The following is a 24,808-nucleotide window of genomic DNA, read 5'->3' as shown; positions in this document are numbered from 1 at the left end:
ATTACTGCCCATCGTCGTGTTTTAAAAGTCCCTTTGAGCTGTCTTCTGAAACTATTTGTAGAGTATTTAGTAAACATACATTCCCAGCTGACTCTGAACTGACTTATTTCACTTATCTCCAGGTCCAAGTTTCATAGAGCTGCTGAGTCGAAATATTCCTGCTTACCAAATTTGCTCGGTTAACTAAAATTAGGAGGGAACCAGTGATAATTATCGGTAGTTTAAGTTACACAGTATTTTGGCAGGTAACCTAACTTTGCTTATTAGCAGCTCTATGTACTTGGTGCCAGGTAAGCGATGCTTTGAATAACTGATGCTTTTAATTATTTCTTGGTTTCCACTGGCATTTCAGATCAATCTTATATAATAATGATATTATTAAGCGTGGAAAGAAATCAGAGAAATATCTGGAACCCTCCAGTTGATTGATCATTCAAATATTATAAAGGATCGTGGTAGTTTTTAAACAATTTTGATATCATGTGATGATTTCAATTGAAGCAGTACACAGTAAACCCTTTTACTCTACCTCATACATATTCATGATCAAAAATGCTGGACAAAATCGTTCTCTGAAATCGATAACCATCTTTTGCATCAGCAAGAGCTTGCCCAAAAGCAGATGGTTATTTTGTTTTGAGTGATCAGTAAACTGGAAGTGTGAACTTGACTTTGATTGAAGAGTGCAGATTGAGTTTGAAATCCAGTGGGAACATGAAGAAATGAGTGGCTTGGCTCCAAATTGACTAACATTTGCATCCTCTTTGTGAAGACCCTGAGTTTGCTCGCTTCACCAAGGTCCGTCGTCGACAACGTTCAGCGAGTGAGATGGATATGTTACGTAAGGTGTCTCACAGCTTTGTGCCTTGGCGTAGATCACTGAGTAGTGCCAACCTGCCGATTAATCCTGATGACCCACGCTGTCTTGAGAGTCTACAGCGAGGTATTCAAGCCACGTTGTGTGCATGTACATGTCGTCAGTCGCGCCACAAACTGACATCTGGGTTGAAAATCACAAATGTTTTGCAATTTGTTGTTGGCACAGATTATTGATGTGTTCATTACTTTAAAATTTTTCAAAAGTTTCAAAACCTAACACACGCATAATTTTCCTACTTTGGTCTGATTTCCTGATTGTTTTACCCTAGGAAATATCAGAAAAACTGTGATAAAATAGCCTTAAAAAACATTCATAAATACCTCAGACAGTTTCGCTATTCCTATTGGTGGAGAGCGCGTCACGTGGGTGTGTATAAACCTTTGTTTATGACCAGTAAAAAGTGTTGAAACATGGGCGTGACACACGAGTTTGCACCTGTTCTTATAAGACAGTTTCTTCATTCCTATTGGTCGAGAGCAACAGCTGAAGCAGTTGTTCCACATCACGCAATACGCACGACGCGCACAGCATTCCCTTATAAGGAGTTGTTTACCCGAGGGCGGTGGAGGGCTTTACCGTTTCATAGCTGGAGGGGTGTTGTGTTGAAAGAAATCCTTGAACAATTAGAAATGCTGCATTTATTTTACTTTTTGACCCAAAAGTGTTGATGTTTTTTGACCGAAAAGGTATTTATGAATGGAAATCAAAGTGTGTTGAATCGGTTCAACTAGTGGTTTAAACCCGCCGAGGCCTGGTTCTTGATAATTTACCTCGACTTGGTCTCAGTAAAATTATCAAGAACCAGGCCTCGTTGGGTTTAAACCACTAGTAGAAAACCTCTTCACCACACATTGATTCCCCTAATAAACCCCTACATCATGTTAACAATATGTTAGCCCTGTGCTCAATTGTTTTACTTTTTTCCAACGACCAATTACCTGATACAACTATGAAGCGACGTATGCATTATTTTGTATATAACACTCTGTATGCACGCCTTGCTTCTCATTTTCACAAAGTGATGAAAGTAGTTGCAAGATTGAAAACACGGTGACAGTTCTTTGCTATAATGATATATTGGTATTTCAATTTCCGTAAAAATTTCCGTAATCAGCTCAAAAGCAGGAAAATGAAAAATAGTTCAACTTCAAGCGTGGTTTTGTTTTTAGACAAAGAGTTTGGACTGAGGTGCACCATATGTCTGTTTGTAGCGTGGCCGACGATGTATTACCTGAATGCGTGTGTGTGTGTGATTGCATGTTGGGGTGTTTGCGCGTTTGCTTGTCTGGACACAGCATCTAGATTTAATGGACCTTTATTCCCCTGCAGCCAGCTTTGTTTTAAAGTCTGTGTTCAAGACTTTATAAATGCTAGGTGGCAGCAGACTTACAGAAGGTAAAGATTGTGCTGGCATCACATGCAGCAATCCTGCCCATGTTCAGCCATTTTTGTGAAGGTATGGTGTGGGTCTAATACCATAGGGCATGTTTACAACTTGGTGGACTTAGTTATTAAATGTCGCAACCAAAATTTATCAAGCGTGTTGCTATCTGGTGAAGTGGGACAATGCTCTCTTATTAATATGATTTTAAATGTGAGCTCGCATTCTGGCATATCAAATGATTCGAGCGCTGGTGTTTCTTATCAGCAGAGTGTCGGTTCGAGTCCGGTTTGAAGATTTACAACCATAAATGTCCTTTGAATGGGACATTAAGCTGTAGGTTCAGTGGACTAGGATTGGTAGTGCATGTACAGGACCCAATTTCATACAGCTGCTAAGCACAAAAATTTGCTGAGCATGAAATTTCTTCCCTGATATAAACAGGATTAACATCAAAATTTCTATTGGTTGCACATTGCTTGTTACTGGTATTAAGCTGTTGTTTGCTTGTTCTGAAACTCACCTGGTAATTTGGTTGGTAATCTTGTTTTGATCAAGGAAGAAATTTCATGCTAAGCAAACTTGTGTGCTTAGCAGCTCTATGAAATTGGGCCCAGGAACCCAGAGCACTTATGGAAGAGTAGTTGTTAACCCTGGTGTTTCTGGTTCACATAGCAAGCACCCTTGTATACAGGTTTCTTCAGGCTTGCGAGCTACAATGATTATGAGGAATTTTTTATATAGGAATTTTTTATTTCAATACCAGAATTAAGATAATGATGATAATAATAATAATAATAATCTGGGTGTTCTGTCATGACTGCAGCATATTGTACATATAAATCTGTACTAAATGCAATAAATATTGCTGACTGCTAGGGCGCTGGCAGCGCAAGGTTCTGTACACAAAGTTTTAAAAACATCATTTTCTTTTTGAGTTTTTATGTGAATTACAGCACTTGTATGTTTGGATTGGTCTATACTGTACTTGGGGATTTAATTTTAACTGCCTCCAGAGATGGAAGTAAATTTTGTGATGTTTTGTGGACGTTTGTGTGTTTCACTGTTTCATTGTTTATTTTGATAATTCACAAGTAACTGCACACTAATATATTGCACTGCATGATAACTGTTGGGTACACCATAACCAACCAAACAAACTGCAAAACCTCATTGATGCATGAAATAACAATGCACACAACATTAAGATCTAAACTTGTGACTAGAGTTACATGTATGTAGCAGGTTTTAGCAACCAATGAACAGACTGAGTCTTATTCTGTGATTGCAAAATTCTGCTCTCCTGGCCCTCACAAATTTTCAGCACACAGGGTTAGTGCCAAATATCGGCATGAGCTTAGGAGCATGAAGTTTGCCTGGGTACAAGTTTTAATTCCTTGCAAACCAGTGAAATTTGCTTATGTTAAGCTTGGATTCATTTGCATAAAGGGTAGGGTCACACTTTGCTGACTTGTTATAAAGATGAGAGAGAAAAGTTAGTGGCCTTACATTTTGACTCTAGCAGAGTGTTTTTTCGAAGGCTAATACTGGCAACACAACACACATAGATAGATAAAAAAGCAGTCAAGTGGAACTTGATGATAGAGATGAAAGCACCCAGAGACAACATGGGATGAACAAAGAAGAATCTAACTATAAGAGATGTTAAATTTGCATCGGGGATAAAGAATATTAATTTTGGTTTTTACCCATACACCGATGTGTGTTAGCACTGTATACTCAGTACTTTCCCGAGTCCTGTGAAAAAATATCACAGGTATATTACTCGGGTGGGATTCGAACCCACGACCTTTGCAATTCTAGAGTGTCTTACCGACTTGACTACCGAGGTTGCCCGGTAGCTAGAGGCAGTTTGAATCCTATGTTTTGGCAGGGGTACCGCAACGATATAAGAGATGTTAAATTTGCATTGGGGATGAAGAATATTAATTTTGGTTTTTACCCATACACTGATTTGTGTTAGCACTGTATACTCAGTACTTTCCCGAGTCCTGTGAAAAAATATCACAGGTATATTACTCGGGTGGGATTCGAACCCACGACCTTTGCAATTCTAGAGTGTCTTACCGACTTGACTACCGAGGTTGCCCGGTAGCTAGAGGCAGTTTGAATCCTATGTTTTGGTAGGGGTACCGCAACGATATAAGAGATGTTAAATTTGCATTGGGGATGAAGAATATTAATTTTGGTTTTTACCCATACACTGATTTGTGTTAGAGAGTAACTGAAAGATGGTAAAAGTAGTTAGCATTCTGTGAAATTATTTTGTCGGAAGTGCCTCCGTATCAATAAAAGTGTGCCAACAAATTTAGTCTCCAAAGATTGCTAAAAGTGCTATTTGGAGTTTCAAATTTCTGTGGTGTCCGTTTGTGAATGCTGCAAAAATATTTCAATTCTGTTGAGTATTGAAGAATACTTTACCTATAATACAATGAGATAAATCTTGTTCTTATTGTTGTTGACATTTGAACAGTACAAATAATGTAATAAAACGTACATTTTTAATAATAAAATATGAATTTTGTTATAATAAAATGAACACTTTTTTTTTTCAAGCTCCGATGTTACAATATCCCTAAACCTGGCCCACTGGCCGCCACAGCCCAAAGCATCAGTTAGTGGACACAAAGTACACCCTAAGTATAAGTGCCACTATATGCTAAACAGCCTTAATATGAAATTTTGCCAAGTTGAATTGATAACAAGAACTTAAGAAGAAAGGCAAACAAACCACAAAATATTTACATCTGATATGTATACTATAAAGATAATCATTCAAAACATCAGTACATGTATACATTGGGTGAGGATGCTCAATTTGGCTAGGGGTACAATCTCCATAAAAATGTTAGTTTTCTTTCTCTGGACTTTGTGGGAAACTTTGAGCAAAGATGCATTTATGGAATTACAGGTTTCTTGATACTGTGAATGAGTTGGTATGTATTGTACTGCTTGAATTCAGAACTTCCCTCTTATTACCTGACATTAAGATTCTTAGCTAATAACAGTGTGATGACCTTGAATTCACTAGGTAGTAATAACTGGGTTGGTGGCTGGCAGCTATTAATAGACCTTTCTTCTGCAACGTCACAGCCTGAGTTCTTGCCAACCCAGGTTTGACAATTATGGGAAGCGATAAATGCAAATCAAAAATAGAGATTCTTAGCTAACTAATAACAGTGTGATGACCGGGAATTCACTAGGTAGTAATAACTGGGTTGATGGCTGGCAGCTGTTCATAGACCTTTCTTCTGCAATGTCAAAGCCTGAGTTTTTGCCAACCCAGGTTTGAAAATTATGGAAAGCCATAAATGTTAATCAAAAATAGGTCACTACTGTTTGTAGCAATGTATACAAATGTTCAAACATTGTGTTGATTTTGTTGAAAACAAAACAACTAATTATGGGTGGTTTTTCATTTAATTAAAAGTTTGCAGAAAATACTGACTTTGGTTAAAACATCTGTTAATACGATTGATTGTTTTACTAACATTCGGCCGTCCATGCCAACCAGGGGGGGGGGGGGTTTGTTTGTCAACAAAAGAAAGGTCTTCAGACCATTGCTGAAGGCAGGGTCCATTTCTTAGGCTGTTCAAGTTTTGCGTGACATCTAGTCTTCTCTTACACATAATTAACTAGTTATGCATATTTTTCAAGAACCAGACATGCGCATCGAAAATTAACAATACCAGAAATATTATGGTTGGTGTTCGGCTTTATGCTAGTATTGGTTTCCAGCTACCTCTTATTGATCATTGTTTGCGCGTTCAGGCATACAGAAGGTATGCGCGACATGCCGCACCTAAATCTCTTTTCAAGTTTCAAAATAGAAATATGCATAAAGAGAGCAGTTGATTCGATAGCTCCTTACACACTTTATATAACATGTGGATACATGACCATGTGACAGGTCTTCAACCAATCAGAGTCCATAAACTCTCCAAGGTATTTATTAATTCAGTTTGCAAACTACGTTACTGTAGAAGACGATTGTCGTTTTTCCACCATAATAATAGTAATAATAATAATAATAATAATAATAATAATAATAATAATAATAATAATAAAAATAATAGTAAAGAATATTTATAGGGCGCCAAAATCCACCAAAATGAGGTGCTCATGGCGCACCATGCAAAGTTTCAAATCCTACTTACTCTACTATACAATACATATTGTTGGGTTTATTCATTTTGGGTTAATTCATTTTGGTTTTTACACAATGAGTTTATCCCTAGTTTTAATGCTCTACATGTTTGCCTTGTACACTTGATTATTTTAAATGGCATGAAACAAAATTCCATGAAAGTTGACTGGAGGGATTGAAATGAATGCAGCCGGCAAACCAAGAACAGACTGGACACAATGGCCTTAAAACAGACATGCGAATCAACCAATGTTTGTTTGAAAACAAGTTAGGTTTAGACTCTGTGTTTGTCCGTATGAAAGTAATGAAACCACAAGGGAAGCAGACAGGGCAAATTTAAATGCAATTTTTGGGGTAGGTGAGTAAATAAAAACTTACTAGAATGAGCTTTAAACCTATGCTACCTTAAAGGTCTTGGGTACCTTTTCAAAATGTCCATAGATTTACATTAAACTTACAGGGTTTGAAGATAAAGATAGTGGAAAGCTTCCCTACAAATATTACTTACTGAGGTACTATAGTTTTTGAGAAATGAGTAAAACAATGTCGTGAAAATACGTTTGTAAATGATTAAAATAATTTTCGTCTCATGAGACTAAAATTATTTTCATGACATTGTTTTACTCATTTCCCCAAAACTACAGCACCTCAGCACATAATATTTTCAGGGAAGCTTTCTACTATCATTATCTTCAAACTGTGTGAGTTTAGTGTAAATCTGTGGACATTGTGTTTTTTGTCCTACAAAAGTTACATAGACCCTTTAAAAAGCCGGCACTCTACCAACTGAGCTATCTAAATTTCCATCTATTAACTTGTTGCAGTACCCGTTGCTTATACATAAGATTCAAACTGCCTCTAGCTACCGGGCAATCTCGGTAGTCTAGTTGGTAAGACACTGCTCTAGAATTTCAAAAGGTTGTGGGTTCGGATCCCACCCAAGTTATAAGCCTGTGATATTTTTCACAGAGCTAATGAAAGTACTGAGTATACAGTGCTAACACCCAACGGTGTATGGGTAAAACCAAAATGAATATTCATGTCATTATTTATTGATATTGAACCTGAGTGTGGGTTTGTTTGGTTTCAGGTTTGAGAGATCAGAATTCTTTAGCAGAGTCTGATTCTCATGAGAATACACCTCGCAGTCAATCACCGAGTCTGCTTAGTATCGAATCCTATATCAACTTACGATCAAGGTCACATGTAAGTATTAAGTCCATCCAAGACCCAAGCACAGACAAAACTTGCTAAGCAGAAACGTGTCACCAGCTAAAATGGCATACGTGTATATTTGTGACTGGTTTGCACGAAAATTTGCTAACCACTATGTTCAGCATCATGTTGACAAAATCCAATCTGTGACCTTATGAAGTATGTCTACCTCATCAATCCCCCCCCCATGTTGGTCTGAAATGTTCGAATTGAAATTCAGAAAAGCAATGCCAAGAAAGTTTACCCAAAACTTAAATAAGAAATCAGGTACTATACAGGGTTGGTCAGGATAAAAAACATCCTTGCTTAATTGAAAGCTTACAGATTACGAACTTCATTGAAGAACCCTTTATTCTGTGAAACATTTCCCTCTCAAATAAAGTCATATTCAAGAAACCTGTTTTTGAAAATGGAAAAAAAAATGCAACAGCTGATTTCAGTTGTTAAATTAAGGACATTTTGTTTACATGCTGAAATTGTGTATGGTTTTCCACTATTCTCCCGAGTCACACAACAGATTAATGACAGTGGACACTATTGGTTATTGTCTAAGAACAATCTTCACAGTTGGTGTATCTCAACATATGCTTAAAATAACACACCTGTGAAAATTTGAGCTCAATCGGTCGATGAAGTTGCGAGATATTAATGAAAAAAAACAAAACAAGGAGTTGTATCGCAAAGAGTTGTGTGCTTTCAGATGCTTGATTTCGAGACCTCAAGTTCTAAATCTGAAGTCTCGAAATCTAATTCGTGGAAATTTGCTCCTTTTTCGAAAACTATGTTACTTCAGAGGATGCCATTTCTCACAATGTTTTATACTATCAACCTCTCCCCATTACTTGTAATCAAGAAAGGTTTTATGCTAATAATTATTTTGAGTTATAACCAATAGTGTCCACTGCCTTTAAGCCCAAATTTTCACAGGTTTATATTTTTATGTATATGGTTGATCATACAAAACATGAACACTCTGTGACTGTTTTTTATTATTATTGGTTTATTAAAAATTCAAAAGATACACAACAAGAATATACATTATAAAAACATTTAAAAGGGAAGTGTTTACAGAAAAATTGTTTAAAAGATTATGTACAATTGACATAAAACTACAACTTGGATTCCAGCTCCTTTAAAAAAAACCTCAACTGTTGAGAAGGGTGGTTAGGGAAGGAATTGGACTGTTTCTGTACCTGTTAGTTCTACACCTGATTGGGCAAAGTTTGTTAGTATTTCTAAGATTATTGTTGGGTGGGAGCAAATGTCTATAGTTGTTAGAACTTAAAAGTGATTTACCAAGTTTTGTCAGCTCTACCAATCATGTGTAATACCTTTAATTATTGAGATGTTTTCTTGATACAGCCTGAGAGTGAAATAAGAAGTGCTTTATCAGTTAGTGAGATGAGCTCCTTGGAGGATCAGGTCCAATCACCGCTATCAACAAGCTCACAACCAAGTAAGTAGGCAACCATTTTAGGGGCCCATCTTCATCCAGCCTGTAAGCACAGCAAATCACTGCAGCTGTCGATAATCTTGAGAAACGATTTCCTTCCAAGGAATGTGGTTTAAAGCCATTGGACACTTTCAGAACAGAAAATTAAAAAAAAGTTCACAGATTTACAAATAACTTACAGGTTTTACAAAAGGTAATGGTGAAAGACTTCTCTTGAATTAATATTCCATGAAATCCTTTTTTTTTTGAGAAAACATTAAAACAACATAAATTCTCGATATCGAGAAATACGGATGTATTTTAAACACATGTCATTACAAGGCAAAAGGTGCGGAAACAAGCGTGAGTTTTCCTGTAATTTTCTCCCGACTCCGATGACCAATTGAGCCTAAATTTTCACAGGTTTGTTATTTTATATATAAGTTGTGATACACGAAGTGTGGGCCTTTGGACAATACTGTTTACCGAAAGTGTCCAAATGCTTTAAGAGAGATAGAGGGATTGAAAAACATTTCAATCTGAAAAATATTTCTGCATGAAACATTTCTCAGACTGTGTATTTCTATTACGGATTATTCTTTGACATTACCGCTCCGTTTTGGGGGGCAATATCTCAAAAACACAACCACCTTTTGAAATTAAATTTTCACATGTTAGCTTTTGTATAATGTATCTAAAGTGACGGATTATAAACTATTGGTTCCAAAATGAAATTTATACCTAACATTTTCGCAGCTCTACTTTTTTTTAAATGAGGTTAAAGACTTGTTATATATTTTCTACTCAAGTGCATCACAAAAACGACTTTGACCTAAGAACCCCCATGTAACCAATCAATTTACTTTTTTGTTTTATGGAATTTTTTCGTCCGTTTAGGAACTCCGAAACGTTTGATTTCGTTTTCCTTCAACAATACGAGTGACAGTAGTATGACTGATATGGAGTTCTCTGAACCATCTCAGTCTACGTCCGTCATGCCTGACGTCGTTCCAGCCCTATCCTCAACCTCACAGTTCCATAGCACACCAGTCAGCAGCAGAAGTGAGTGTACAGACAAAATGTTTTGTAACACGCGCGATTCCGCTAACGCAAGTACAGATGTCTCAAAATAATTTATAAGAATTCACTCTGCGGTAATGAGAAGTTGCCTCGATCCACTAAGCTTAAGTAGAGATCTGGCCAATTTCCTAACCCCTGCCCAGATAGTAAAGTTAAGAAGCGCAACAGTTCTTTTCAGAACTGAGAAGTCTCCTGAATTCCGAAAATCAACTTCGGGTAGTAGTGCAGTCTCCCAAGTTCTAAAAAATTTACTCCGCAGTAGTAAAATATGTAGCAAGACAAGTTCTCAAAAGAACATAATCTACCTGGCAAGTAGACACACACATGGTGTTACCACAAACCAAATATACATTGATATATCATCATGCAATGAGTTAAATCCTGACTCACTCACTCACTAACTCATCCGAAACAACAGTTTTGGTTCCAGGCACACTCTAGTTTGCTTGACCGACCCAGTTGATCTATCCAGGGCTTCCTTGGGCACCCTCTCTTGGCCTAGGCCAGCCGAGAGCTTGGGTTGATCTCTCCGTAAGTGTTGATAGTCAAGGGTTCTTGTTAGGTTGGGTGTTACATTGTACAATAATCCAAGTGTACGACGAAGCACGGCGTCGTTGAAGGATTAGGAAGGCCTTCAGGAAGAGTTGTTTTTCTAAAGGGTGACATCATTATCGCTGGGTTAAATTTCCTCTTTTAAATGGAACGCATTATTGTTTTACTATTGTTTTATTATTGTTTTTTAATTTTTTTGTCAGAGAGTCGTCGCAGCTCACGTCATATGCTGCGAATTCACCCCACCATGCTCGACGTACCAGAAGCGTCAGATCTTCATATTTATCTTTTGGACCTCTCAGCCAATCACATCACCGATCTCCAGAAACTCGCTCTAGCCGAAGAGAAACTCCTGGAGCAGTTTGCGTTCCTTGAGAAGCTGGACTTGAGTAATAACTCACTGGATGAGTTTCCAGCTCACCTTGCTGAGGTGAGTTCCTGCTTTGTTTTGTACTTCATAGAAACCATTCAACTCAGGGATGCCTGTTCTCTGACTATTGCTGGAATTCCAGCTTTTTCATGTTTTTTCTCAATAAATCTGCTCGGTCCTTCAATCCTTTTCCAGCTTATGTTCAGAAAGAATGTCTAAATTATCAAACCTCAATAAAAATGTCCAATGCAGTTGCATAATGATAATGACGATGATTCACAGCATTTGTATGGCGCCATATATCTATTTAAAAAACATACAAGGCGCCAGCTCCTCCAATAATGATGGGAGGGAGTTCCACAAGCAATTGTTCGCTTTTCTTAGAGTCCTTGGCATCACATCCAGAATTAATGAATGAATTATTGATTAAATGGAAATTTTAACATCTTTTTTCTTCTGCAGTCCATGCCATTTCTTCAGCATCTAGACCTGAGAAACAATCAATTCCAGCTTCTTCCTGTTCATGTATTCAGTAACGAGAAGCTCCAAACACTAGACATGTCTGGAAACAAGGTAATGAACAATTGGCCAATGTTGAAGGTCTCCAGACTTTGGGCGGATTGCACCAAGCGGTTATAAACTGGTCTATATGCTATAGCCGGCTAACTTGAAGCGCGCTTCGACAGTCTTTTATTATAGACCGATTGCAATAGCGCGGTCTGTAATTATAGCCAGTCTTAAATCTGAAGCCTGCTCTGAGCTGGCTATAATCGGTCTTAGTTTTGTTTTTTAAAGATGGCGCTGCATTTGTTAGTTGTAGACGATTTGATGTGACGAGCGTACTACGACGAGACCGAATATTTAGAGATATATTACACCCATGAGAGGCATTATGATGATGATACATTGTAGTGAAATATATGTTCCCAAGAGTGAAAATGATTGGATATCCTATGATTTTAACCTAAGCATAAGAACAATGCCGTAACGCCAGTGCTGCAGATGTGCTAAGTATTATGGGACATTTGTTCATATTGCATTACTTTTCGCCGACTTATCTAAGACCGGCTAATTGCAACAGTCTTAATGACTGACTAAGCTAAGACCGTCTAAGGCAGATAGCTGGCTATAACTGACTGGTCTTAGACCGCTGACTAAGACCGTTTTATTGCAATCCGCCCCTGGTCTCCAGACCTGGTCTCCAGACCTGGTCTCCAGACCTGGTCTCCAGACCTGGTCTCCAGACCTGGTCTCCAGACCTGGTCTCCAGACCTGGTCTCCAGACCTGGTCTCCAGACCTGGTCTCCAGACCTGGTCTCCAGACCTGGTCTCCAGACCTGGTCTCCAGACCTGGTCTCCAGACCTGGTCTCCAGACCTGGTCTCTGTCACGAGAGGGCGAGGCCTGTTTACCATAAAGATGTTTTAGGATTCGAACTGCCTCTAGCTGCCGGGCAACCTCGGTAGTCTAGTTGGTAAGACACTGCTCTAGAATTGCAAGGGTCGTGGGTTCGAATCCCAACCGAGTAACATGCCTGTGATATTTTTTCACAGGACTCGGGAAAGTACTGAGTATACAGTGCTAACACACATCGGTGTATGGGTAAAAACCAAAATTAATAAGATGTTTTATGCTTATTATAGCAGTATGTTTCCTCTGGCCATGTTAAAGGCAGTGGACACTATTGGTAATTGTCAAAGACTAGCCTTCACAGTTGGTGTATCTCAACATATGCATACAATTACTAACCTGTGAAAATTTGAGCTCAATCGGTCATCAAAGTTGCAAGATAATAATGAAAGAAGAAAACACCCTTGTCACACGAAGTTGTGTGCATTCAGATGCTTGATTTCGAGACCTCAAGTTCTAAATCTGAAAATTGTGGAAAATTACATCTTTCTCGAAAACTATGGCACTTCAGAGGGAGCCGTTTCTCACAATGTTTTATACCATCAATCTCTCCCCATTACTCGTCACCAAGAAAGGTTTTATGCTAATAATTATTTTGAGTAATTACCAATAGTGTCCACTGCCTTTGAACACGATATGTTAATACCCTACATTAAACATTCCGCTAACCTCACCTAATTATACTCTCACCATGCAAAGTTTCAAATCTTACTTGTTGTTAGATGACTAAGCACCAAAGTGGTGATCATGTGGTCTGAGCTTCACATCCTGTTTTTGTTCCCTACACAGCTTAGCAACATCAGAGAGGAGCCATTGGAAGTTTCCTACTCACTGATTGATCTGAATTTGAGCAACAATCAAATACAGCAGTTTCCAATCTGGCTGGGACGCTACGCACCAGCACTGGTTACTCTCTCACTAGCAAGGTAGGTTACACATTGTGTCGCGGCCTAGCGGTTAAGAGCACCAAACTCAAGCTCTGGGCCCAACTTCATAGAGCTGCTAAGCAGACAAATTTGCTTAGCTTGAAATTTCTTCTTGATAAAAACAGGATTGCCAAACGAATTTCGATTTGTTGCATACTGCTTGTTACTGGTATTCAGCTGTTGTTTGCTTATCCTGAAAATCACAAGGAAATTTGGTAATCCTGTTTTTATCAAGGAGGAAATTTCATGCTAAGCAAATTTTTGGCGCTATGAAATTGGGCCCTAGTGTTTCATAATAGCAGAGTGTGAGTTCGAGTCTGGTCTTGACACTTGTGTCCCTGAGTAAGACATATAACCATGATGCTTCGCTTTCGAATGGAGCGTAAAGCTGTTGGTCCGTTTTTTGTGTAATGCCATAAAAGAACCCAGTGCACTTAGCCAAATGAGAAGGGGCTTGCCCCTGTGTTCCTGGTTTGATTGGCTGCATATCCCACACACAGCACCTTATAAACCATTACATAGTGATGTATATGTAAACAGAGTAGGCCTCATATATTATAAATGTCCCACATACCTTTCAGGAAAACACCTAATGTTGAATAATAATAATAATAATAATCCGTTTTTATATAGCGCTTTTCACACCCGGAGGGCGTCCCAAAGCGCTTCACATTATTACCCCTGGTCACTGGGCCTTAAATCACTCCTTAAACCATCTCAGCTCCCTGGTGGGGAGTATACAGCCTTGTGCAACATTAATATGCGCTACTCGGCTAAATCAATCACAAGAACCATCTCTGCCCTCACAGGTACCCATTTACCCCTGGGTGGAGAGAAGCAATTATAGTTAAGTGTCTTGCTCAGGGACACAAGTGTCACTGAGTGATGGACATGAACCCTATATAAGAAGCCACTACATGTATTATTATACAGCACGGGTCATGCCACAAACTGACATTATATACGATGCACCTCAGTCCAAACTCTGTGTTGGAGAAAATCACCCTTGAAATTAAAACTATTTTTCAAACGTGTGGATTAATGTTCCAGCTCTTAGTCCTAATGTTGGTGAACTCCTTATTTTGTCAATATTTTTTTAACGGGTGCCAGTCAGAAGCCATTCAACTTGTACATTGGAATAGCTGACCAAACTTATTGACAAAATTAATAGGGAAATCGCCAACGATAGGGCTAGATGACTAAATGGGTAGAGCACCAGCATGTTTCAAATCTTGCTCTAGTCAATTTTTGTTGGTTCATTACAAATTGAATTCTAATTTACCTGGTCAGTTTTCTTTGTGGTTTATTACGTGATATTTGAGTTCCTTAATAAAGTTTCAAACAATAGAAAGACTCTCACAGGGACGAAACTTCAGGCCACTCACTATTTTGTACTATTGGAGGTCAAGCAGTTTGCAACAACTACCTCTTTTTTTGAATTTATTTGAATTTACAGGAACAGTCTGAATGATCTGCCTTTACGGTCCCTTGAGCTCAGCCGATTGCAGTCTTTGGATCTATCTCATAATAATCTCAAACACATACCATCTGAAAGTATGTGGCAGTGTTTGTCATTGGAGTATCTTAACGTCTCTTTCAATAAACTAGGTAAGCATTCCAGAAGAAGACGGTGGACAGTTCTTGTTGTCTGTCTAAATGATCGTCCCATCGAGGGAACTCAATAGACTCCCACAAGTGAATATAAGCATCAAGGTCAAGTTCATGCAAGGATCAATGGTTAGCGAGTGGTTGCTAAGTGACGTATGTAGGGCATGCTGGAGGCAGTTTGACTCCTATATTTTAGCAGAGGGTACTGCAACTTGCATCGGGGATAAAGAATGATTGCCTTTGATTTATTTTGTTCACAAAAACCAGGACATTTCCGATTATAAATTGCTTATACACATCGGTGTAACAGTATTGCAAATTTAACATCTGTTCTTATACAGCGTCTTAAAGCCATTGGACACTTTCGGTAAACAGTATTGTCCAAAGGCCCACACTTCGTGTATCACAACTGATATAAAAAATAACAAAGCTGTGAAACTTTTGGCTCAATCGGTCATCAGAGTCGGGAGAAAATAACGGGGAAAACCAACCCTTGTTTCTGCACGTTTCGCCGTGTCATGACATGTGTTTAAAACAAATCCGTTAATCTCGACAACGAGAATTGATAATTGTTTTAATGTTTTCTCAAAAAATTAAAGCATTTCATGGAATAATATTTCAAGAGAAGTCTTCCACCATTACCTTCTGTAAACCCTGTTAGTTATTAGTAAATCTGTGAACTTTTTTTTGTTTCTGTGCCGAAAGTGTATAATGGCTTCAAACTCATTATTTTTAACAGAGAGTCTCTCAGAGGAACTTGGGGAAACTCTGTCTTCACTTGTAACCCTTAAACTAGCCGAGAACAAGCTCGCCCTTCCAGACCGTCCATTCATTCCGAAAATGATTCTTCAGTTACCATGGTAAGCTCATCAAAAGATATGCTATTGGATGTCAAAAGCTAAATTATTGCCGCTCAGTTATTTTGTTTGAAAACATTTCATTTATTTAAAAGTTAAACTGTCTTTGTTCTCAATGGATTTTAGTTCTTAATGGTTTTAGAGTCGTTAACCACTGAGTCTTTTTTAGAACAAGCACTACTTAAGAGATATTCACATGATGTTACCGCTAAGTTATTCTTCCGCCAAAGTCATAGAAATTCCTGGAATCTTGCATAAGGGTCATTATAAGTTATCATACAAGCACTAGTGGAATACGGAAAAAATGTAGCGCTTCTGTGTCCCATATCCAACTCAGTCTTCGGCCTCGTTGGATATTGGATGCACACGCGCTATATTGCTATCTTCCAGCCTCATTGAAGTGAACCTCAAAGTTTAGAACTTGAGAGCGATATTTCATGACAAACGACATGCACGTGCAAAGCTTAGAATGGAATTTTTGCACTGACTGTATACGAAGCAGGACGAATTGACACCCATAATACGCAGTGTGCATAATAAAAACTGGAGGTAGGTTATGGCCTATGACCACACTCCGGTTCGAGCATCTGATTGGAGGATTAGTGCATATTATATAATACCCAAGCAGATCCTTGCCATTTGATTGGAGGATTGTCCGTCACGTGTTGGCAAATAAAAGTACTATTGCACGCTACGTCACTCAGCGTGCTTTTTTCGTTCCCTCAGAATTGCACGTTGAGCAAAAAGCATCACCGCGTGCGCGTGTCTTTGGTAACGCAGCAGTGTTACTGCAAGCTAGGCACATACTAGCATTTGGCTTTTCTGCGTGTCTGAAAATAGCTGTACAGAACGCACATTGTCAAACAGGACGACCCAAAAGAAACGGGTGTAATTTACAATTAGAAATTGTAGGCCTATACGCTTTGTTTGTTTTGAAAGTTGTATCTTCCAATCAAAATGACAAAGATCTACTTGGATGTTATATAAAACAAATAATGAATGTTTTTCATTCATGCAATGGTGCAATATGTTCATTCGATGAAAGATGGAATGTTCCATTCAACTCGGCTCCGCCTCGTTGAATAGAACATTCCATCTTTCAACTCATGAACATATTCGCACCATTGCACTCATAAACATTCATTATTTGTATAGTGGAAGATAATGATCAATCATAGAGTTATATATAAGAACTAGAGCGCGCACTGGCCTATATACGCGCCCCGGTATGCGAGCAGGCGGCCATTTTCTAAGTTGACAAAACAGCTATCTCACAGCGTGTGTTTGTGCGGCCATTTTGTAAGTTGAACAAACAGCATCGCGTGAACGTTCAATAAAAAAAAACCTCAAACGTGTATTTCATATTCAACGCGCGTGCCGAATGACGCGCTTGTCATCTTGCGGTCCCGTGGCGTTTGTGCACGAAGCATCACTCGTGCGCCCTCTAGTTCTTATATATAACTCTATGTGATCAATCTAATAGTCATGACAATGCTTTACATAATAATTTGTTTAATGGGATTCCTGATGGTGTACCTGCAGGCTGAGGAGCATTGACTTGAGCAATAATGGTTTGATCGGCGTCCCCCCTCCAGTAGAATGGAAGAGTCAAGGCTTGAGGGAAGTTCATCTCGGACACAACAGAATCAAGAAGGTTTGTTTGTTGATTGTCAATGGACATCATTCTGTAGCGTGTGATAGATAGATAGATAAATGTTTATTCATTATTTCAAAATTATAAAAAGACATCACAATCAATCAGAAGATTGAATTGCATCAAATTTTACAATAAATCAATACAAAGTTCATCCGGAAATTGTAACAACCTTTAACAGTACAAAGTCAACCCTTGTCATTGCATTTAGTGAAAATGCAGATTTGTGGAGGGGTATATTTTACTCCTATGGGATGAGAAGCAACTATGGTTAAGTGTTAAGTGTTGCTTGGAATTCAACTACTCAGCTTGAACAAGCTTAATGGGGGACTTTTGGGACGCTTGGTGGCAGCAGATGTACCAGGTAGTGTGCGCATACTCGGAGAACTACGTGAATATTGGAAATTTAGCTGGTAAGTTTGCTGCCACCTAGAGTTTAAAAGTCTCCCATTGCTAGGCTAATTAAAAACTTACCCAGTCAGTTTTCTTTATTGTTTATTACTTGATGTTTAATAAATCTGCAGTGTTAGAATGGCAAAAAACAAATTGTGTCTCTCTCTTTTTTCTGTTGTTGCTTTGATCTTGACAGGTGGACCTGGGTGAGAATATCCGCTCATGGCAGAAACTTGAACGTCTTAGTCTGAACAACAATCAACTCTCACAGGTACTATTAGCAGTTTGAACTTTGCTCAGTAAAGTATTATTCAAGTGGGTTTCAAGCTAACAGCAAATCCTTTGAGCTTATATTTTGGAGTAGACCTTCCAAGTCTCCTGGGGTCGATTTCACAAAGATTTAGGACTAGGTCCTAACTTAGGACTAGTCCTAAGAGAAAAACAGACAGCTAGTCCTAAGTTAGGAGAGTAACTCTTCCTAACTCGAGATAAGACTAGTCCTAACTCTTTATGAAATCCACCCCTGTGTATTCAAACTTTTCGAAGGGAACCTTGTGCTCTTTGTTTATCTAATTGCCAAAGTGCATAGTTCAGAAGGATTAGGGACTGTAGGCCCAAATTTCATAAGGTCAGGCATACAAACAGTTTGTTGTAGTGTGACATAGGAACAGAGAATTTGGAAGGTTTCTAAACCAAGCTGCCTTGTCCATAAGGTTTATGAGTCCCAACATTATAGTTTGATAAAAATTGATATATATGAACAGATATGGCTGCTGACAATGCTGGAAAAAATCTGTTGTTTGTCATCTGGCCATAACTTTCTGTCTATTATAACTGCTAGATTTCTATAAAATCTTCTGTTTTTGTGTTTTGCCTCTGTTTAATCCTGTTTGCAACACTGATTGCTTGAGAAAAACTTAATTCACGTTGCCATGCCAACAGATACCGAGAGAGATAGGTCAGATATCGACGTTGACGTCTTTGGATATAAGCAACAACCCAAAGACCACCAGCATCCCTGATGACCTGGGGAGACTATCAAGGCTCTGGGAGGTACATGTAAACAACTGATTGTGAAATGTGCTTCTTTTGACCCAATTTACTTTCATATTTAAAGGCAGTGGACACTATTGGTAATTACACAAAATAATTATTAGCATAAAACCTTTCTTGGTAATGAGTAATGGGGAGAGGTTGATAGTATAAAACATTGTGAGAAACGGCTCCCTCTGGAGCGACGTAGTTTTTGAGAAAGAAGTAATTTTCCACGAATTTGGTTTCGAGACCTCAGATTTAGAATTTGAGGTCTCGAAATCAAGCATCTTAAAGTGCACGACTTTGTTTTTTCCTTTCATTAATATCTCGCACTTCGACGACCGAGCTCAAATTTCTACAGGTTTGTTATTTTGTGCATATGTTGAGATAGACCAACTGTGAAGACTGGTCTTTGACAATTACCAAAAGTGTCCACAGTGTCTTTAATAGATGGAAATTTGCATTGGAGATAAAGAATACTAATTTTTGTTGTACCCAATACTTTTCCGAGCTCTGTGAAAAAAAAACACACAGGCATATTACTCGGTGGGATTCGAGGACGCTCTCCACAGCTAATTTTTCTTGCACCACAGCAGCTTTATCTTACTCTTGTTCCGATATCCAAATAAATAATTCTACTAATAATTACTGGAAAAAACTTTTTTTTTTTTTTTTTTTCCCCATCTTGTAAATTTAGTTCACACACGCCCTCACATACTGCAAATAATGGTTTGTTTTCTCCAGTGTATCCGTTGATGATTTTCTCATTATCTGCCATTTTGTCTTTGTTTCTTGTCGGCTTAGTTTCCTCTTGATGGATTGAAATTGGATCTGGATCCGTCCATTCTGAAGGGTCGTACTAAGGACATCGTTGGCTTCCTCAATCAGAAACTCAAACAGGTAGGAGTTGACTCACTGAAGCCTTTGGGATGTGGGTGGATCCTCCATGCCTAGCTACCTAGGGTAGTTAGAGTTAAAAACATGGATAAGAGCACCAAACTCAAGCTCTTGTGTTTCTGTTTAGCAAAGTGTGTGTTCCAGTCCCTTTACTATAATTGCTTCTCTCCACCCAGGGGTAAATGGGTATCTGTGAGGGCAGAGATGGTGCTTGTGGTTGGCTTAGCTTAGTGCGCTACACATTTTGCGGCACAGGCTGTATACTCCCCAGGGAATGAAATGGCCCAGTGATCAGGGTTATAGTGTTGTTGGAAGCGCTTTGAGACATGGTGTATAAAGCGCTATATAAAAACCAAATATTATTATTATTTCATACCTGGCACTTGCTGTCATCTTTGCTCCTCTCATTCCCGCCAGGGCCCAATTTCATAGTGCTGCTTAGCGGCAGATTTTGTGCTTACTGTGCAATTTCTATTTCATAGCGCTGTAACCCGTAAGCACACGAAAAGGCATGCTTACCTTCCGGTGCTTACCGCACAAAAATAAATGACATCACAATACAAATCCACGCTAACACGCAATGAGGCCGCCCAATTTTTCTGCTAATCTGTGAAATATGCTAAGGCTTAAAGGATTTGGGTACTTTTTCAAAATGTCCATAGATTAACATTAAACTTACAGGGTTTGAAGATAATGATAGTGGAAAGCTTCCCTTCAAATATTAAATACTAAGGTGCTGTAGCTTTTGAGAAATGAGTAAAACAATGTCATGAAAATACGTTTGTAAATTATTAAAATAATTTTTGTCTCATGAGACGAAAACTATTTTCATTACATTGTTTTACTCATTTCCCAAAAACTACAGCACCTCAGCACATAATATTTTCAGGGAAGCTTTCTACTATCATTATCTTCAAACTGTGCAAGTTTAGTGTAAATCTGTGGACATTGTGTTTTGTGTCCTACGAAAGTTACATAGACCCTTTAAGCAAATTTGTCTGCTACAGTAAGCACGCAAATGTGCTTACTGTTAAGCAGCGCTATGAAATTGGGCCCAGACTTTTATTGATCTGCTTCTACCACAAGAGGTTAAAGTGCAGTACTTGCAATCACATGGTTGTGACCTTCAAATCCTACCAAGCTTACTGCTGATTTATTAATGACTATAACAAGTTCTGGCATCTAGTTACTGAATCACAACTTCTTGATTTGTGGAATTCATAATCATAGACGTTAGACCAATGTTAGTGTGAGTGAGATTTGCTGTTGCCAGCTTGGCATTCATACCCCATGTGGGAGATTGCTGAGTTCCCTTGATGGGAAGATCATCTAACAAAAAAATTTGCAGAAAAAAGTTACAAGCCAAAATATCACCTTATGTGTGGATCTGATTGCATCTGGTAACCTGCTTATATTTGCTTAGCTGAAATATTTCTATGAAGTTCCTTTGTCTGCTCAAGAAGTTCCTTTTTACTGTCTATGAAATTTGATCTTTGCATTCTAAAACTCTGCATTTTTTTCTTTTTTTCTCAATACTTCAGTCTGTTCCCTACTATCGCATGAAGCTTATGCTAGTGGGTTACGGAGGCAGGGGCAAGTCCACATTGTTGGCCAGACTACAGAAGCAGAAGAAGAGTAAGAAGTTCGCCAACGTTGCTACCGTTGGGATCAAAGTACAAGATTGGAAGTAAGTTTCAATTGGTTCATTGTAATGGGTCTGTTCACATACTGTCGATTTTTGTCAACAAGACACTTGGCAAGTGTACATAAGTTAAACACTCTATTAACTTTTTTGAGGTATGGTGGACCTTATAGGAGTGCACTGTTTGGATTGGGTGTTTTAAGACGAATTTATCCCAACCTAATAGTGCCATATGAGTGTGTCCACCATACCTCAAAATGGCTTGTTGGCATGTCTTGGCTGAGCGATCATGCGCCCCGGATTCAACATGCTCTGGTGGTTCTGATCAGCAGAATGTGGGTTTGAGTCTTAAATCCAAACTTAACGAACCTGGGGTCGATTTAACAAAGAGTTAGGACAAGTCCTAACTTAGGACTAGTCCTAGGGGATATACAAATTGCATGGATAGTCCTAAGTTAGGACAAGTCCTAACTTAGGACTAGTCCTAGGAGGTATACAAATTGCATGGATAGGACGAGTAACTGGTCCTAACTCGAGATAAGACTAGTCCTAACTCTTTGTGAAATCCACCCCTGAATCCTGTGTATAAATATGGAAATCATTCATATTTTTAACATCACTTGGTGTTACTGCAAATTGAAGCTACATCAATCTTCCAGTATGACCGTCACAGTCCAGTTGTTAACCAACTGAGGTTGGAGAACTTTGGAATGCCATATGCAAAACAAAAACAGATCGCTACTGTTTGTAACAGTGTCACACGTCTATTCAAAAAAAAGTGTTGAGTTTGTTGGAACACAGCAAACAATCGTGGGAGGTATTTTATTTAGTTGAAAGTTTGGTTAAAACATCTGTTAATACGATTGAGTGTTTTACTAATATGCCAACCAGGGCAGTTTGTTAATCATCAACAGAAAGGTCTATTAAAAAGTTGAAGATTGAACTCTAACCACTGGCTCTTTGACCTCTACTATGACTTGTAGGATACCAGTTCGGACCAATCGTAAGACAGTGGATTTCTGTCTGAATACTTGGGACTTTGCTGGTCAGGAGGATTTCTACAGCACCCATCCCTGCTTCCTGACAGGCAGAGCTCTCTTCTTGGTAAGAGCAACACATCATTATCAATTTAACCAACTGACGCCAAACTGTTTTGGACTAACAAACAGAAGTTGGTTTGAATGGCTTTTTGCATTCACCTAGAACATTTTGGGGCTAAACAGGCAAACTCAAATTTTTTTGTTTCATTTTAAGATCATTTCTGGGTATATTGAGAGTTTTATTTCCATTTCAAAAATTCAAAGGCTTGCTATTTATAGACGTGAATATGTGTCTTACATGTATCTCTGCCTCTTTTTACACCTCCATTCATTTTTATGGCAAAACAGGTTATACCAGTACTTGCTTTTCAAAATGTTGAGTTAGGCTGTTATGACATGGAATGACCATGCAGGGCCCAATTTCAAAGCGCTGCTTAGCGGCCGGTTTTGTGCTTACTTTGCAATTTTTATTTCATAGCGCTGCTAACGGTAAGCAAACGAAAAGGCATGCTAACCTTCCAGTGCTTACCGCACGAAAATAAATGCAGCACAATGCAAATCCACGGCAAACACGCAATATGGCTGCCCAATTTTTCTGCTAACCTGTGAAATGGTTAAGGCTCAAGCAAATTGTTCTTCTATGGTAAGCTCGCAAATTTGCTTACCGTTAAGCAGCACTATAAAATTGGGCCCAGATGTTGATTGTACAAACTGTTATGAGAAGGGATTCACTCCAAAATGATATGGTTTGAATCTGAGAGTCGTTCATACATTAATTGTGTCTCAGATTTTGGAGTGTCGGTAGTGGTTAGCGAATGCTGCGGCCAGATGAGATGCTGTTGGTACCTGGTGTAACTTGTTAAACCTTGATGAATTTAACGTTCTTGGGAAATACTGTGACAATTATTTGCTGTTTTCTCAGAAAGCAGAAAAAAACAAAAAACATACCTTTATGTGTCCCTCTGAAACCAGACCTAGAATCTGAAAAAGTAAGATCTATAAAAAAAATTTGTTTTGTTAAAGGTGTTTGATTAAACAGTAAGTTGTTGGTCATTTCAGGTGGTGTACGACATCAGTAAAGGTCCAGATGAAGTCAAGACACTACGCCCATGGCTGTTGACAATTCAGGCTCTGGCGCCCTCGTGCCCAGTGGTTGTCGTTGGAACGCACAAAGACAAAATACCAAAAGGTCTGCTCCTCTTAATTATGAATTATTTATTTTTGTTTGTTTAACTACATTCACTCACTATTGAGATTCTTTTAATAAACAAAGTTACCCTATTTCAGTAAATAGTTTGTTTTTTGAAGTATGTGCAGTCATGTATTAATTGGTTAAAGCCATTGGACACTTTCGGTAAACAGTATTGTCCAAAGGCCCACACTTCGTGTATCACAACTTGTATATAAAATTACAAACCTGTGAAAATTTAGGCTCAATCGGTCATCGGAGTCGGGAGAAAATAACGGAAAACCCACTCTTGTTTTCGCATGTTTCGCCGTTTTATGACATGTGTTTAAAATAAATCCGTAATTCTCGCTATCGAGAATTCATAATTGTTTTAATGTTTTCTCAAAAAGTAAAGCATTTCATGGAATAATATTTCAAGAGAAGGCTTTCACCATTACCTTCTGTAAACCCTGTAAATTATTTGAAAATGTGTGATTTTTTTTTTTTTTCTCTGTCATGTCTGTTCCGAAAGTGTGTAATGGCTTTAAAGTGCTGTGGTTTCAACCCACAGTTCAAACTGGATGTTTTCTTTTTGTTGCTACAGACAAAGAGTTGGAGTTTATCCGAGACATGGAGCTAAGGGTACAGAGTCTCTGTAAGTCTCCAGGCTTCCCTGAGATCATGGGATTCAGAGCCATTAGTTGTACCAGCGAGAATGAGGGACTAGAGGCACTAAGACGCCTCATTGTGGACCTCATTGAGACGTAAGTACCTCTCATGTCATATACTAAGTCCCTTGGCTTCCCTGAGATCATGGGATTTAGAGCTATTAGCTGTACCAGTGAGAATGAGGGATTAGAGGCACTAAGACGCCTCATTGTGACCTCATTGAGATGTAAGTACCTCTCATGTCATATACTAAGTCCCTTGGCTTCCCTGAGATCATGGGATTTAGAGTTATTAGCTGTACCAGTGAGAATGGGGGATTAGAGGCACTAAGACGCCTCATTGTGGACCTCATTGAGATGTAAGTACCTCTCATGTCATATACTAAGTCCCTTGGCTTCCCTGAGATCATGGGATTTAGAGCTATTAGCTGTA

General features: G+C 38.6%; 1 protein-coding gene across 8 annotated transcripts in view; it reads left to right on the top strand.

Annotated features, from left to right (window-relative positions):
- The window catches only part of LOC117304839 (leucine-rich repeat serine/threonine-protein kinase 2-like), a 111,105-nt gene that overhangs the window by 43,763 nt on the left and 42,534 nt on the right, over positions 1-24,808 (top strand). For 6 of the 8 annotated variants that reach the window (XM_033789469.1, XM_033789499.1, XM_033789475.1 and 3 more), the window contains 17 exons: positions 773-943; positions 7,520-7,635; positions 9,007-9,100; positions 9,974-10,138; positions 10,912-11,138; positions 11,541-11,651; positions 13,277-13,413; positions 14,870-15,021; positions 15,761-15,881; positions 17,421-17,532; positions 18,122-18,196; positions 18,868-18,978; positions 19,765-19,860; positions 21,399-21,544; positions 22,483-22,603; positions 23,599-23,728; positions 24,312-24,471. In XM_033789469.1, coding sequence (XP_033645360.1) covers positions 773-943; positions 7,520-7,635; positions 9,007-9,100; positions 9,974-10,138; positions 10,912-11,138; positions 11,541-11,651; positions 13,277-13,413; positions 14,870-15,021; positions 15,761-15,881; positions 17,421-17,532; positions 18,122-18,196; positions 18,868-18,978; positions 19,765-19,860; positions 21,399-21,544; positions 22,483-22,603; positions 23,599-23,728; positions 24,312-24,471 — 2,245 coding nt within the window. The remainder of the gene's footprint in view (positions 1-772; positions 944-7,519; positions 7,636-9,006; positions 9,101-9,973; positions 10,139-10,911; positions 11,139-11,540; positions 11,652-13,276; positions 13,414-14,869; positions 15,022-15,760; positions 15,882-17,420; positions 17,533-18,121; positions 18,197-18,867; positions 18,979-19,764; positions 19,861-21,398; positions 21,545-22,482; positions 22,604-23,598; positions 23,729-24,311; positions 24,472-24,808) is intronic. The other 2 variants (XM_033789517.1, XM_033789508.1) reach the window with 1 other exon arrangement.

This window comes from Asterias rubens, chromosome 2 (assembly GCF_902459465.1).
Source record: "Asterias rubens chromosome 2, eAstRub1.3, whole genome shotgun sequence".
NCBI lineage: Eukaryota > Metazoa > Echinodermata > Asteroidea > Forcipulatida > Asteriidae > Asterias > Asterias rubens.
The sequence above is the reverse complement of the archived record's forward strand: the minus strand, read 5'-3'. Positions and strand labels throughout refer to the sequence as shown.